The 16,921-nt window shown below is 41.8% G+C and overlaps 1 protein-coding gene across 1 annotated transcript; it reads right to left on the bottom strand.

The window, feature by feature from the left end:
• Window positions 1-74: 74 nt before the first annotated feature.
• LOC138155633 (gasdermin-D-like) lies at window positions 75-16,554 on the bottom strand. Its single transcript, XM_069080895.1, has 4 exons — window positions 16,297-16,554; window positions 15,573-15,759; window positions 1,335-1,503; window positions 75-273 (listed from the first exon to the last, which is right to left on the bottom strand). Exons 1-4 carry the CDS (start codon window positions 16,511-16,513, stop codon window positions 127-129), a joined length of 720 nt encoding a protein of 239 aa, XP_068936996.1. The 5' UTR covers window positions 16,514-16,554; the 3' UTR covers window positions 75-126.
• Between the last annotated feature and the right edge of the window lie 367 nt (window positions 16,555-16,921).

Below are 16,921 nucleotides of genomic sequence, written 5' to 3'. Positions count from 1 at the left end.
TGGTCCCTGCAGATGTCATCTGCTTAGCCAGCTGGGCAGCTGAGTTCCCCAAATACCAGGACATCTACCACAGTAATGCCCCCTTCCCTTCCCCACCTCCCACAGCCCTTGGGAGGAGGAGGTAGTTTATGGGGAATTTTCCCCAACCTCGTCCTTCTGATCCAACTTACTCCAGTTGTCCCGGATAATCAGCTTGGCAACTTGGAAACCAAGTATACTGCCCTCAGGGACAGTTACTGTCTTCATTGTGTTCAAATGACCCTGACCCTGACCCTGCCAAGAGAAGGAAAGAGGACAGGAATCACAGATCTAGCACTGGAAGGGTCCTTGGAGGTCAGCTCATCTAACTCTCTCATTCTCAGAAACTCATTTCAGAGAGATGAAGGGACTTGACAAGATCACACAGCTGTAATTTGGACTCAGGTTCTTTGACTCCAAATCCAGTGCTCATAGATAGCTAGGCTTACAGCAGGGATCCCGAGATAAGGGAGTTAGGAGAGGGAGGAGCAGAAGTCTGGGTGGAGTCTAGAGAGGAGTTAGCCCCCCCACTTCTCTGTAATGGGGAGAGAGGCAATGAGAAGAAATAGTGTGGAGGCACAGAGCTTTGTGCCTGGGTTGGTCCTTGTCATATATAGGTGTGACTGAGGACAACAATCCAGTCTTAGTCATTTGCAGGTATCCCCTGAGCCATTTCCCCAGAACTTTTTAACCCAGGCTGGCTCTCCTCGTGTGTGTGTGTGTGTGTGTGTGTGTGTGTGTGTGCCTCCTCATCAGACATTCCTGAGAAATCTCATCAAATTGAGAGGAGTTTCTTGGATCCCTGAAGAAGGGAATGCAGCAGCTTCCCCACTTGCCCTACTGAATTCCAAACCCCAATTGAAGTACTTTGGATTTTCTGCTGTTTGAGGATTATCCACAACCCTAAGAATGGCTGGGAGCTGAATAAGCACCAAGTACCCACAGTAGGACCTGTTATTTTTAATGGATATGCATCAAATAGAACAATGGAAAGGGACACAGACCTCCAGAATATTCAGCCTTAGCCCAGGTCTCTGGCTGCCTGTTGGGAGTCTCTGGGGTTGTGGGGTTAAAACTGAAAGGTCAAGAGATGCTGCTGTACTTGGACTTTCCCTCTCCCCACCCCCATCTATCCAGAGTATGAGGGTTTTTTTTTTTTTGGAGGGGGGAAGGCAAGGCAATTGGAGTTAAGTGACTTGCCCAAGATCACACAGCTAGATAAGTGTCAATTGTGTGAGGCCAAATTTGAATTTAGGTCCTCCTGACTCCAGGGCTGACTGCACCACCTAGCTGCCCCTCAAAGTATGAGTTTTAACCTGGACACATGAGACTACAGGAATGGTGATCATCCCAAAGCCTTCCCTATTTCTGGACCTCTTCAGAATGGCCTCTTTCTCGGTCTTCACCGCCTCTGTTACAACATACAGGTTCTCTTCCCGTTTCCGAAGCTCCTGAATGAGGGAGGGCTCTGGTGTCTTCAGTTTCCTATGGAAGAAGAGGAGGGAATACAGCAAGTAAGGGGTTTGGGATTCCCTCTCCCATCCCTTTCAGTTATGACCTTGTTCATAGCCATCTTCTGGGTACAGCATATTTGGAGTTCACCTTCCTAGTGCCTTGGGGGAGTTCATATGGTGCTAACTGGTGCTTTGAACTCAAAGGGTGGTTTGTGCACGTGTTTGGAAGACCTAAAGCTGTGACTGGAGCCAAAAGGACCCCTGTCTCCTATAAAGTCAAACATATTTCAGGAGATATATCATTAAGGCAGAGCCATCCAAAGAAGGGCCACCAATTGAAAAAACAAAACAAGTAAGTGGGATAGAAACAGCTGAAGGAATTGGGGTTGTTTAGCCTGGAGATGGGAGAGTTTATAGGGGAAATTATGATCCATGTCTTAAAATATATGACTGACTGTCATGGGGTAGAGTAAACAAACTTGTTCCCTTCTAGCCCCAGAGGGAAGAAATAGGACCAATTTGAGGGAATCCCCAGGGAATCTATTTCAACTTAGAGTAAAGAAAAACTTCCTAACAATTAGAACCTTCCAAGAGAGGCATGGGCAGATGGGTGAAGTAGCTAGCTCCCTCTTGCAGGAGGCCTCTGTGCACAGGATGGGGGTGTGTAATGGGAATGCAAATTTGGAAGATCTTCCCTGCCCCTAGGCTAAAGTGCACCTGGAGCCTGGGGAGGGAGGCTTGTTTTTCAGTAGATACTTTTTGATTGGCCAGTGGGTCAATAAGGTTGTTACATTCTCTGAGCAAGGAGAAGGCTATATAAGCCCTGATGTGAGGCTTTGTTTTGGGGGCTCACTTTGAGAAGTGTTCTGTGATTTGATCTGTATTCTGGGAAGCCGTTGTCCAGGGCCCCCCGGCTTTGATAAACCCAGATGTGGAAACCCAGATGTTGACTGGGTATGGATGTAATGGTTGGACAGTTTGGAAATCTGTCTACTTGATCTGTTTCTGTCTTGATAATTCTACCTGTATACTTTGAAGTTCGGGGTGCTGACCTTTTCTCCTGAACAAGGTAAACGATATATGTCTGACTGATTAAAGTAAGCTTGTTAACCCATTTTGAGTTGCTTTCCTTTAACAAAGCAGATCCAAGAACCTGTATGGGCAGCAAACCCTGAGGACGTGCTTGGGGTGCTTGCTGCTACAGGGTGCTACAAAGAATTCTCCTAAAGCAGGCAGAGCACCTGCTGAGATCCCCCTGTCTGGCCCCACCCCCTCCACAAGGGTGGCTCTAGCCTGTGTCCAGTTCCCTTTTGGGTCCTCTTATTATGTGTGAACTAACTCCACCCACATGTCTCTCTGCACCTTCTCCTGCCTCCAGGCTTTGCTCCTGGTGCCCTGGAGGCTTGAGGGTATCCCCCCTCCCTCTGCCCAATATACTTCTGCTGAAATCTCGGCTCCCCTTTTCTTCTTCTTTTTTGCTTTTTGGAGGGGGAAGGGGGGGCAATTGGAGATAGATGATTTGCCCAAGGTCATATGGCTAGTTGTGTTTTTTTGGTGTCTGAGGACTGATTTGAACTCAGGTTGTCTGGACTCCAGGGTTGGTTCTCTACTTACTGAGCCACCTAGCCATCCCTGTGCTCCCCTTTTCAAAGTTAAACCTCAGTTCAATCTGGTCTCAGACACTTACTAGTTGTGTGACCCTGGACAAGTCATTGAACCTGTCTGCGTCACTTTCCTCATCTGAAAGCTGAAGAAGCAAATGGCAAAACCCCTTCAGTATCTTTGCCAGGAAAAACCCACATAGGGTCACAAAGAGTCAGACACAACTGAACAACAAGCTGTTGTTTATATTGTTTTCCTGTCTCTGTTTGCTTCCCTTCACACCAGTTGGTTTAAGTCTTTCCATGCTTCATCAAATTCATGTTGGCCTTTTTTTTTCCTTACAGAGTAGTAATATTCCACAATTAATGTGCCGGAGTTTGTTTACCTATTTCCCTTTTCAATAAGTATCTACTTTGTTTCCAGATCTTTGCCACCACAATAACTGTTGCTATAAATATTTTGGCATGCACAGAGATTTTCTTTATGAAAAGAACATGCATGGGGGGTGGCTAGGTGGCGCATTGAATAGAGCACCAACCCTGGAGTCAGGAGGACCTAGCTTTGGATGCACAAAAAATAGCTGTATGACCTTGGGCAAGTCACTTAACCCCAATTGCCCTCCAAAAAAAAAGCAAAAGAAAAGAACATCCATGGGAGTATATTCTAACCAGTGCAAACTCTGGGTCAAAGGTATAGGCATTTGAATCATTTTCTTTGCAAAATTCCAAACTGCTAAAATAAATAAATGAATGGATAATTCCAAACTGGTTTCTAATTAACTCACAGATCCACTATGCATTAATGTGCCTGTCTTCCCACAACCTTTCCAACACTGACTATTTCTGTCATTTGTCATTTTTGTTACTTTGCTGGATGTGAGGTAAAGCCTCAGGGTTGATTGGATAATGAATTTTTCTCATTACTAGAGACTTGGAGCATTCTTTCACATGGTTGATAATAGCAATTTTTTTGAGAACAAGTTGTTCAAATTTTGGACTACTCTATTGGGAAAAATGGTCTTTTATTCTTTGGTGTTACATATTTCTGTAAGCTGTTGATATTTCTTGATGTATTTGATACAAAGATTTTTTTCCCCCAATCCACTGCTTCCCTTCTTTTCTTAGATATGCTAATTTTGTTTGTGTAAAAACTTTGAAAAACTCATGTTTTTTGCTGCCTTCTGCTAGTTCTGGACATTCCAGAATTTCCCACTCAATGGTCCTGAATGTCCTCACCAGAGGAGGTTTTAGACTCCTTGACAGAGATGAGGGGGTGCTTAGTCAAAATGGCATCATCTAATAAAGAATAGAAGAATATGTTCCAAGTCCAAGTTACCAATAGCAGTATGAAAAAATGGTTCAAATCAGAAATAACTAGAGGAACTGAGGTCCCACTTCATACTCATCATATTGGCAAATTGTACAAAAAGGAGAGAATTACAAATATCAGAGGAACTGCAGGAAAAGAGGCACATTAATGCCCAGTTGGAGGAACTAATTGGTATGGCCCTTCTGGAAAGTGGTTTGGAACTATGCCCAAAAGTCATTACTCTGTGCATACCCTTTGACCCAGCATCATGACTTCTTGGCCTATAATTCCCCAAAGAGATTTTAAAAGATGGAAAGAACCTATTCATACAAAATCATTTGGGGCAGCTCTTTTCTTATAGTGGCAAAGAACTAGAAACTAAGGGGAAGGGAGTGCCCATCACTTGAGCAATGGCTGGACAGAAGATACTATATATATATGAATGTTATGGAACACTATTGTGCCCTAAGAAATGATGAATGGGATAGTTTTAATGAAAGCTGGGAAGATTTATATGAATTGATACTGAGCAAGAAAAGGAGAGCAATTTATACAATAACAGCAATTTTGTAAAAAAAACATGAAACTTTTGAGAGACTTAAGGACTGTGGTGAATACAATGAGTAATTTCAGAGGACTGATGATGATGCATACTGTACGTTTCCTGACAGAAGGATGATGGACTTAATGTACATAATAAGACATGGCTTTTGGACATGACCAATTTGGGAATTAGTTCTTTTTGGCTGAATATGTGATATGATGGCTTTGTTTTTCTTTTCTCTAGTGGTAGGGGGATGGGATGGGAGAAATAGAAAATTAATTTTTAATTGAATAAAAAGATTTGTTTTAAAAATAAATGAAAAATCATATATACCTAGCAAAATATCTAAGCTAGTGAAGCTGAGGCTGGAGGATCACTTTCAGGGAGGTGTGCAAGGGATTCCTCTTCACATGGAGGTTGGATTAATTGTCCTCTCAGGCTTCTTCTGGGTCTGAAATTCTAGAATTCTATTAAATTAGGTTGGGTGGGGTAGGGCTTGCATAATTCTATAACATGGGTGAAAGAATAACATGGAAAACAGGAGTTACAAGCAATTCAGAGTTTCTTGAAATATTTGTAATCCAATGTGGAGATGATAGGTTATAAGCAAGAGTTATCCATGTTATCTATAAGATTTTCTTTTAACCATTTTTTCCACTGTCAAACGAGACCTTCTTTAAGTCAGCAAAGCAGTATTATCAGATCTGGGATGATGGGAGACTTTGACCACCTAGACTTGAAATGAAAGAGTCAGATAGGGAGCTACAAGAAATCTGTGATTTCCTAATGCAAAAAGTAGAGATGTCAAGTAAGGGAAATGCCTTCTTGTGTTTGTCTTCTTGGTAATATGGTTCATTAGTGAAAGATCTCAAAGTGAATAGAAGTGATTGCAAGAGAATCACATTCAAGGCGTTTAGTAAAGGGAGGATTAAAATCAGATGAAAACAAGCTTTAGAACAGCACATAAGGAGAAGCTGTCCTTAAGTCTTAGTTTAACTGTTATTTTTGTGCAGCAAATGAATCAATATAACAACAAATTAGGAAATAAACAATGATTTTCTCTCCATATTAACAAAACTGGAAGACATAAAACAAGTTGTACATAATTGAATGGCGGTTGACAAATTCTCCTTGGAAAAGCAAATCAAAACTAGAGTTAGTTTTGAAAATGACAAGAAATACAATTTCATGGCCACCTGGTCATTTTCATTCCAATGCTCATGAGGGGTATCAACAAACACACCGCCATGAAGATAAGTACAGATTATGCACCAGCCTCTGGGTGGAAGATGAAGAAGGGGAGAAGTTCTATGAAGAACTGGATAAGCTTTCTGCTTTTCATAGGAAGACAGTTCTCGAAGATATATGAATAAAGGAAATTTCCTGTTGATACTTTCTCATGCAAGACTCAGAAGCCCTCATCTGTTTACTCTGTCCATCCAGGTGATTTTGTACTTTACTCAGGACAAGATTCCTTCCATTTTCCCCTCTGTTCATCTTTAGCTTTATTGCTGTTTTTCCCCTTTGGTTTCTGGATTTTCTCAAGGGAATATGTAGTTCCTTTGCCCCCTTCATCTATTTTGTTCCTTTTGACTAAGGTAGAATTGTAACAATGGCTCACATTTATATTGTTTGTAATAACAACTTATATTTACATGGTGCTTTAAGGGCTTACTTGAAAATATGAGAAAGAAATAGGCAGGCTTTCATAGGAGAGTTTTTAACAATAATTTTCATAGTCACATAATTGAGAGGTGTATTCTTCTGCAATTATTACTTTTTGATAATATTATTACTCGATTGGGCAAAACTGTATATGTCAGGATCATGCAAGATTCCTTGTCAACTAAAACCACATGTATAAGTTTGTTAAAGATATACTGAGTTATTAAAAACTGTTGGGACAACTAGAAGGCAGTGTGGAAGACAAGAGGCTTAGAACAGGACAACATAGCCTGGAGAAGAGAATAAATAATAAGGGATAACTTAATTAAGGGCTGTGGGTTTATTAGGAATAGGCATATGAAAGGTTTTCCTCCTCCAGGGTCCTCCTCTAATCCTTTATCAGGACTTGAAAACTCTGGTAGATCCAGCTAAGAAGGAAGGGCTTTACAGACCCAGTGAGAGAATACACATAGATTGTAATGCAAACAAGAGTAAATGGAAGAGAAAGTGTATAATAGGGGGAGGAACATGGAGAAGAGTCAGAGATGGCGACTATGGCTGTGAGGACAACTGTAAAACATTGCTGAAGGAGTCTATGGACCCACAGCAAAGACAGCCTGGGACACTCAGCTTCTTCATCATCATCAACACATTTACTGAGCATTGTGCATAGGGAACCTTAGAGGTGGCTCTTGGATATTTCTGCCTCTAGTTTCAAAAAAATGATCACACGAAATGAGGCCTTTAGTGGACCTCCTGCCTCCCCAGTCAGCCCCATTCACACCCACTAACCACTTCTCCCAAGACCCAAAGCTGCTCTCAGGAGACTGTCACTGGCAATCCCTGCAAATCTTTCACATTAGCCAGCAATAATCAGTCACTATTTCTCTAACACTTAAGAATTCCAAAAGGCTTTCTTCATAACAACCCCCATTTTATGAATGGAGAAAGTAGGGCTCAGTTAGTGATACTTGACCTTGGGCAAGTCCCTTCAGTCCCATGAGACACACTTTCCTCATCTGTCACATGAAGATTGGAAGTGATGTCCCTTTCAGGGCAGTCAGGTGGCACAGTGGGCAGGGTGCTGGGCCTGGAGTCAGGAAGTTCAAATCTGGCCTCAAAACACCTGCATGTCACCTAACCCTGTTTGTCTCAATTTCCTCATCTATAAAATGAGTTGGAGAAGGAAATCTAGTATCTCTGCCAAGAAAAACCCAGATGTGGTGGGGAAGGGTTGGAAGTGACTGAAACAACTGAACAACAACAAAGTTCCCTTTCATCATGAGATCTTCTGCTATACTAGATGCTGTGCTGAATGATTTACTCCTAACTAGTAAGTGAATGGCCTTCTACTCTAGACTGCACTGAACAGGAAGGAAGTATAGACAGCCAAGTCACTAAATAGTTTACCCAGGAAAGTAGGTGCATCACCAGGAACCCACCAGCAATCATCAGGAAGCTTCCTGATTGGCTGAGAATGGGTTTGGAATTTCAAAATAGATGATTGAGCTCAGGACAGAACACCTGGACACTCAGAACACAAATGAGTGTAATAAGGATGTTTCAGTGGGGAAACTGCCTTTCTGCCATCCCAGGCTCACACTCAGTACATAAGGATATGTCTGATTGCTGTCTAGGTTTTTAAACTGTTCCCTGTCCTGTAGCATCCTATAGAATTAGCTAATGAGATCTTTCTCTCTCCTTCTTTCATACAAAGGGGAAGGCGATCAAAAATGTGATCAAAAGCTTTCCCCCTACACTCAAAACAGAAGTCTATCTAACACCTGTGGTAGTGGACAATGTTCTAGCTTCATAGACAACTTCTCTGAGCCTCAGTTTACTCATCTGTACAATGAAGGGGTGAGACCAGATGACACCTCCATTCCCTTCCTACTCTAAATCTTTGGTCCTATAAATCAACCCCAAAGGTAACAAAAAGAGAACACTTTTCTTCACAGCAGGCCACTGTGGAAAAACATTTTAAACGGGGGGAGGGAGGCAAAAGCAGGGGAAGCCCTTCAGACTTAAAGCCACATATGACCTCCTAGGTCCTTAAGTGTGGCTTTTTGACTCAATTCCCTGGTTTAAATGTTAAAGGTTGTAATACTTTTAAAATTAATCTATACTGGACAGCCAGGAGAGGGCAGCAGCTTCTAGGTTTTCAGCTCCTTTGCTAGATTCATTTTATATATATATATATATATAATTTTTTCCAACTCTTTTTTAATTTAGTATTTAGTTTTTTCCCAGTTACATGTAAAAACTATTTTAACATTCATTTTTTTAAACTTCGAGTTCCAAATTCTCTTACGTCCTACATACCCTTTATGAGAAGGCAAGCAATTCAATATAGGTTATACATATGTTGTCATGCAAAACACTTCCATAATTGTCATGTTGTGAAAGACTAACTGTATCTTCCTCCATCCTATTCCCCCTCATGTTTATTGTATTCTCTCTCTACTTTCACCCTGTTCCTCCTCAAAAGTATTTTGATTCTGACTACCCCCTCCCCCAATCTGCCTTTCCTTCTATCACTCTCCCTTCTAGTATTCTCCCCACCCCACCCCCACGCTTTCTAGTAGGGTAAGATAGATTTCCATACCCAACTGGGTGTGTATATTTATTCCCTCTTTGAGTCAATTCTGATGAGAGCAAGGTTCATTCACTCTATCTCATCTACCCCCCCTTCCCCTCCACTGTAAAAGCTTTTCCTTCCCCTTTTATGTGAGATAATTTACTGTATTCTATCTCTCCCTTTCTCTTTCTTCCAGTACATTTCTCTCTCACCCCTTAATTTTATTTTTTAGATATCATCCTCTCATATTCAACTCATACCTGTACCCTCTATCTATATATACTATTTCCAATACCCTAATAATGAGAAAGGTCTTAAGAATTACAAATATCGTTTTTCCATGTAGGAATGTAAACAGTTTTAAGTTATTATTTCTCTTTCCTGTTTACCTTTTCATGTGTCTTTTGAGTCTTGTATTTGGCAGTCAAATTTTTTATTTAGCTCCTTTGCCCTCCAGAATATCATATTCCAAGCGCTCTGAACCTTTAATGTAGAAACTGTTAAATGCTGTGTTATCCTGATTATGGCTCCATGACACTTGAATTGTTTCTTTCTGGCTACTTGCCATATTTTCTCCTTGACCTGGAAATGCTGGAATTTGGCTATAACATTCCTAGCAGTTTTCATTTTGAGATCTCTTTCAGAAGGTAATTGGTGGGTGTAATGGGAATGTACATTTTAAAGATCTTCCCTGCCCCTAGGATAAAGTGCACCTGGAGCCTGGGGTGGGAAGCTTGTTTTTCAGTAGATACTTTTTGATTGGCCAGTGGGTCAATAAGGTTGTTACAGTCTCTGAGCCAGGAGAAGGCTATGTAAGCCCTGATGTGTAGCTTTGTTTTGGGGCTCACTTTGAGAAGTGTTCTTTGATTTGATCTGGATTCTGGGAAGCCGTGGTTGAGAGCCGTGCCCCCCCCCCTTTGAAACCCAGATGTTGATTTGCCATGGATGTAACGGTTGGACAATTTTGGAAACCTGTCTACTTGATAATTCTGTCTGTATACTCTGAAGTTCGGGGTGCTGACCTTTTTCCCCTGAACTAGGTAAATGATACATATCTGACTGATTAAAGTAAGCTTGTTAACCCATTTTGAGTTGCTTTCCTTTATCAAAGCAGATCCAAGAACCTTGTGTTGGCAGCGACCCTGGGGACACCAGGGTGCTTGCTGCTACAGTGGGTTTTTTCAATTTCTATTTTACCCTCTGGTTCTAGAATATCTGGGAAGTTTTCTTTGATAATTTCTTGAGAGTAATATCTAAGCTCATTTTTTGATCATGGCTTTCAAGTAGTCCAATAATTTTTAAATTATCTCTCCTGGATTTATTTTCCAGGTCAGTTGTTTTTCCAGAGAGATGTTTTACATTGTCTTCTAGTTTTTTATTCTTTTTGGTTTTGCTTTATGATTCCTTGATTTCTCAATAATTTCTTAAAAGATGATGTCTAGCTCTTTTTTTGATCGTGACTTTCAGGTAGTCTAATAATTTTTAAATTATATCTCCTGTATCTATTTTCCAGGACAGTTGCTTTTCCATTGAGATATTTTACATTGTTTTCTATTTTTTCATTCTTTTGTATCTGTTTTATGTCTTGATTTCTCATGAAGTCATTCATTTCCATTTGCTTCATTCTAATTCTGAAGGAATTATTTACTTCAGTAAACTTTTAGACTTTCTTTTCCATTTGGCCAAATTTGCTTTTTAAGGCATTCTTTTCCTCATTGGCTTTTTGGACCTCTTTTGCCATTTGAGTTCATCTATTTTTTAAGGTATTATTTTCTTCAGTATGTTTTTTTGGGGGGGGTCTCCTTTAGCAAGCTGCTGATTCATTTTTCATGATTTTCTTGCATCATTCTCCTTTCTCTTCCCAATTTTTCCTCTACTTCTCTTTTGATTTTCAAAATGCTTCTTGAGTTCCTCCATGGCTTGTGATTGATTCATATTTTTCTTGGAGGCTTTTGATGAAGGAGTTTAACTTTGTTGTCTTCTTCTGATTCTATGTTTTGATCTTCTTTGTCACCAAAAAACAATTCTGTAGTTTGATTTCTCTTCCTCTTTGCTCATTTTGTCAGTCAATTACTTGACTTTTAAGCTCTATGCCATGGTAGAACTCTGCTTCCAGAATGGAGAGTGCTATGTCCCCAATTTCTGGGGTTTTGCACAGCTGCTGTCAGAATTACTTCTAAGCCCCATCTCAAAACTGTGAAGAGGACTCCCTCTCCATAGCTGCCACAAGCTTTGCCATGCTAGCCCTCCTCCTCACCCCAAGACCACCACCCAAAACTGAGACCCAGATCCAAGTAAGGCAAAGCAAAAGAATCCTGCTTCAGCTCCAGCAAAGAGATTCCTGCAATTGCCCTCCACTCAACTGCTTGGTCCTCCCACCACTGGTGGGCCTCGAGCTCTGGAAGCAGCCACCCTGCTGCCACAGCCACCCCAGGGGCAGGGATTAGACCTCACTCTTCTCTCACCCAGGTTCAACAGAATTTCCCCACTGACCTTTTACTTTCTCTTTGGTGTTTGTGGGTTGAGAAGTCTGGAAACTGCTACAGCTGCCAGTGATTCAGTCCCTGGGGGTCTGTTCTGGCCAGGTCTCTTATGCCAGTCTGTGCTGGCACAGCCCAGACACTACTATACTCTACTCCCAGCCCATTGCAGTAGACCCTTCCTTTTGGCTTGCCAGGCTGCTTTCAGCAGGAGATTTTTTTTCACTGTGTCATTTTGTGGGTTCTGCAGTACTAAAATTTGTTAAGAGTCATTTTTTACAGGTATTGGAGGTGGTTGGGGGGCAAGTTCAAGCAAATTCCTGCTCTTACTCCACCATCTTGGCTCTGCACCCTGATTTCTTGATTTTTCATAAAGTCATGAGCTTCCATTTGCTCCATTCTAATTATTAAGGAATCCTTTTGTTGAGTGAGCTTTTGGAACTCCTTTTCCATTTGACCAATGCTGCCTTTTAAAGCATTCTTCTTCTCATTGACTTTTTGGACCTCTTTTGCTATTTGGGTTAGTCTATTTTTTAAGGTATTTTCTTCAGTATTTCTTTGGATTTCCTTTAGCAAGCTGTTGACTCATTTTTCATGATTTTCTTGCATCACTCTCATTTCTCTTCCCAATTTTTCCTCTACTTCTCTTACTTGATTTTCAAAATTATTTTTGATCTCTTACATGGCCTGAGACCAATTCATATTTTTCTTGGAGGCTTTTGATGTAGGAGCTTTGACTTTGTTGTCTTCTTCTGAGTGTGTGTTTTGATTTTCCTTGTCACCATAATAAGTTTCCATAGTCAGATTTTTTTTCTGTTGTTTACTCATTTTCCCAGCCCATTACTTGGCTTTTTAAGTGTTTTTTTTTAAGGTAAGCTTTACTTCCAAGGTGGAGAGTAAACTGCCCCAAGCTTCAGGAGTTTTGTGCAGTTATTGTCAGAGATATTTCTAGGGACTGATAAGTTTTCAGTTCTTCCAAAGTGGGTATAACTTAAGGAGAGGTGTTTCCTCCTTTCCTGGTCTATGAGAAACCACAAGCACTGTTTTCTACCCTGGAACTATGGGAAGAGTCCTCCCTCCACTGCTGCAGCAAGCTCTGCTATGCTAGTATTCCTCCTCACCCTGGGACTGCCACCCAATACTATAATCTGGATCCCAGTGTGAGCAAAGCAGCAGAGTCCTGGCTCAGTGCTAGCAAAGAGACCCATGTAATCTCCTTCTGACCAGTTGTTTAACCCCCTTACTGTTTGAGGGCTGAGAGCTCCAAAAGAAGCTGCTGCCACTGATTCAATTACTCTCAAGGCCTGCTCTAGATTTACTGGGGCTGGGGCTGGGACTGTGCTGGCACAGCCTGCACTGGACTGTGTTCCTTTCTCACCCAAGTCTGGAAGACCTTTCGTGCAGACCTTTCAAATTGGCTTTGGAGTCTGTGGGCTGAGAAATCCAGAAACAGCCACTTCTGCCAGTGATTCAGTTGCCCCCAGGCCTACTAGACTGTATTCCTGTCTCACCCTGGTGCAATAGATATCTCCTGTCTAACTTCTAGGCTATCTTAGGCTGGAAATTTGTTTCACTCAGTCTTTTTGTGGCTTCTGTTGCTACAGAATTTATTTAGAGTCATATTTAAAGGTATTTGGAGGGGTGTTGGGGGAGAGCTCAGGAGTCCCTGCCTTTACTCTACCATCTTGGTTCTGCCCCCCCCCCCCACCTGTTTTCCAGATTTAAAGAAACTAAGGCTCAAAGATGAGCTATGTACCCATTCTCCAAATCCAGTGCCCTTTGTCCTGGATTGTATCTCTGATGCTTACAGGACATCTCCCCCTATGTGTCCAGCTGACACGTCAAGCTCATCCAGTCACAAACTGAGCTCATTCAACTGTAAACCAGATCTTTTTTCTGATTTTACTCTTTCTGTCTGTACCAGCTCTGTTCAAAAAGTCTCCTGTGCTGAGAATCCAGGAGTTATTGCTGGCTCTCCACTCTCTCTCACAGGTCCCATCTAATCAGATGATTCCTACTGATTCCATCACCTTTTACATCTATCCCCTCCTCTCAATACCCACTACCTTCACCCTCTTACAGGCCCTAATTACCACCTTAATGAACTAATCCAACTGCTTCCAAATAGCCATCCTGCCTCCAGCAACCTCTCCCCCCTTTACTCTATTCATATTGTTGCCAGCTTCATCTTCCTCATCTGTCAATTGGGTCAGGTACTCTGCTCAAAACTCTTCAATGACTGGGTTGGCCAGGTGGTGCAGTAAGAGCACCGGCCCAGAGTCAGGAGACCTGGGATCAGTTCCGGGCTCAGATACTTAACACCCACACAAAGTAACTGGCCATGTAACCTTGAGCAAGTTACTTAACCCCAATTGCTTAGAGGATGCCAGGTGGTGCAGTGAGTAAGAGTGCTGGCCCCAGCGTTGGGAGACCTGAGATCGGTTCTGGCCTCAGATACTCGGCACCCACACACAAAAAAATAACTGGCTGTGTAACCTTGAGCAAGTTCTTTAACTCCGATTGCTTAAAAAACAATCTCCAATGACTCCATACTGCCTACTAAATACAGTTCAAACTGCTCTGTTTGACATTCAAGACCTGCCATTGATCTGAGGCCCATCCACCTTTCCTATCTTACTTCATATGATTCCGTTCCATGATCTTTCCATTCCATTCAAACAGGACTATTTGAAACTGCCCTGAAAAAGGCAAATCAAAACAACCCAGAAGTTTTACCTTCTATCCAGAAAATTGGCAAAGATTACCAAAAATAGATATGAGTAATGTTCAAGTGGGTATGGAAAGACAGATACACTAAGAAACCAGAGATGGGTGCCATGAATTGGTTCAGTCTTTTTGGAAAATTATTTGGAATGAGGGTAAAATGTTCACATCTTTGACCTGGAGGTCCCACTGCTAGGTATGTGTGCCCCATGGAGGTTAAAGGCAGGAGGTCATATTCATCCCAGCACTTTTTATGGTAGCCAAGAACTGGGAAGAAAGTAGAAGCCTAAACAAATTGTGGCACCTGAATGTAGGAGTGTGAGAAATGAAGAAGTGGAAGAATTCAGAGAAACATGGGAAGGCTTCTATGAACTGATGCAAAATGAAGTAAGCACAAGCAGGGAAATAATATACACAGTGGCTACAATGGTGTAAATGGAAAGAACTAAAAACAAAATGTAATACTGAGTTATTATAATGACAGAGACAGAGAGAAAATGATCCTTTCTCCCTTTATTGCAGAGGTGGGGGACTATGGATATGGAACATTATATACACGGTCAGACTCAGCAGCTATGTTAGCTAGTTTTGCTGACCTGTTTTCTCCCTTTATTTTGTACTCTTTGTCATAAGGAATAGATTGCAAGCTGAGGAGAGACATTTAGGTGTGGAAGTGGAACAAAACTAAAAGATATTAATGCATTTAAAAAAAACACTGCCCCTTGAACATGCCTTCTTTGCCAGTGTTGTTCCCTATTCCTGAAATGTTTTCCCTTACTATCTAAACCAATTAAATTTCTACCCATCAATTAAAGTTAAACTCAAATGCTCTTCCTCCAGTAAAACTTTCCAGATCTCCCCCTGTTGGGAATAACCTTCTTCCTTCCTCACTTAGTACCCTCCTTGTACATTTAGGTAATATTGTGTATTGTTGTTTTAATGAACTATTCTCAAACCCCATTAGACTATGAGCCCCAAGAGGTTGGGATACGATTTTGTCCAGGCCTCAGACAACACAGGATATTTGTGGATGTTGATAATAAGTAAATTCAACCCCAACACAAGGAAAACTCTGACTCTATTTCTCTCTGGTTGGCCCGAGAACACTTCCCTTGATTCCACCCCCTCCTCCACCTTCCCCCCAAACCCAAAGAGAAGTCATTAGAGCTCTCAGCTCTTGTCTTGCCCATTCTTCTCACCTTTCCTTTTGTAAGCAGTCCCAGGTGGTAGGGGACACAGTAAGAGTCTTGACCTCGAGGACAGTTCTGTTTGACTCTGAGATGTGTCCTGAAATCTTCCCCTGCACAGAGGAGGTCACCTCCACACTGCCAGAAACCTTCCCATCCACCTCATCATTAAAGTGGAATGGTCCAAGTTGGGTCACTTCTGTGGGGAGAGACACCGATCCTTAGCTAAAGTGAGCACAAAACCTGATATTGCAGCAGAGGCCTCCATGGGACAAGGTAAATGCATCTGAGACCCCAAGTCACAATAATTCACAGTTCTATAGCACTATATGATGTACAAAATGTTTTCTGCAGAACCAGTTTGTGAAATGGGAAGTACAAATAACATCATTCACATTTTACAGATGAGGAAACAGAGGCTCTAAGAAGGTAAGTGACTTATCCTCAACCACACATCTAGTTAGAGGAAGGACCAGGGCTCAGACTCAAGTCTCTGGCTTGTTCCTGGGCTCTATGTTGCCTCTCCAATTCACCACCCCTTCTATGTAGGGGAGCTAGACAGAACATTCTGGACATCACTGATACAAGATGGCATGTGGCCATGCAGCCAGTCCTAGGGAAGCTGTGTGTTCTGGCCAAGCCTGCTGTGCCCATTTCCCCTTCACAATCCATCTCAGTAGACTTCCCCAGTTCCTTCTCTCACCCTTCACCACCCCCACCTCTAAGTGTAATGTACCTGGTTCTGGGGAACTCGGATCCAGAATGTCCTTGAGGGTCAAGTTGAGGCAAACATACTGGGACCTCCAAAACAAGGAGCTCCTGGTCTTCTTCCGGACCAGGCAGTAGGGACTGAAGTGGGTAGAGCTCTTGAGGCTGTCCACAGGGATCAGCTCCCCATCTTTACTCAGCTCTCGAATCACACTCTTGGCAGCCGACACAAATGCAGAGGACATGGTTCTTAGGAAGGGCAAGGGAGGAAAGGGGACAGAAGGTAGTTAGTCTTTCTGATTTCTTGCTCTTTAAGGAATGGAGTAATCAGTTTAATGCTTTGAACATAAGCTATAAGACAGTCAGTAAAAAATACATGTATTTTGTACTTACTATGTGCCAGGCTCTGTGCTAAGCACTATGCATACAAAAATAAAAGATAAAAAAAGAAGGCCCCTCTCTTCAAAGAATTCACAATGTAATGGGAGAGATAATATGCAAAAAAATGTATACTATATCTATGCATATATATATATACACATACACACAAATACATATACATATATGCATGATAACTTGGAAATAATCAACAGAGAGAAGGTACTAGGAAAAAAAGGGATTTAGGGAAAATCTTTCTAGAAAAAGTGAATTTT

Source organism: Petaurus breviceps, unplaced genomic scaffold, assembly GCF_028583685.1.
Source record: "Petaurus breviceps papuanus isolate PSGF00001 unplaced genomic scaffold, PetGlider_PUasm1.0 96404, whole genome shotgun sequence".
In the NCBI taxonomy this organism is placed as follows: Eukaryota; Metazoa; Chordata; class Mammalia; order Diprotodontia; family Petauridae; genus Petaurus; species Petaurus breviceps.
The sequence above is the reverse complement of the archived record's forward strand: the minus strand, read 5'-3'. Positions and strand labels throughout refer to the sequence as shown.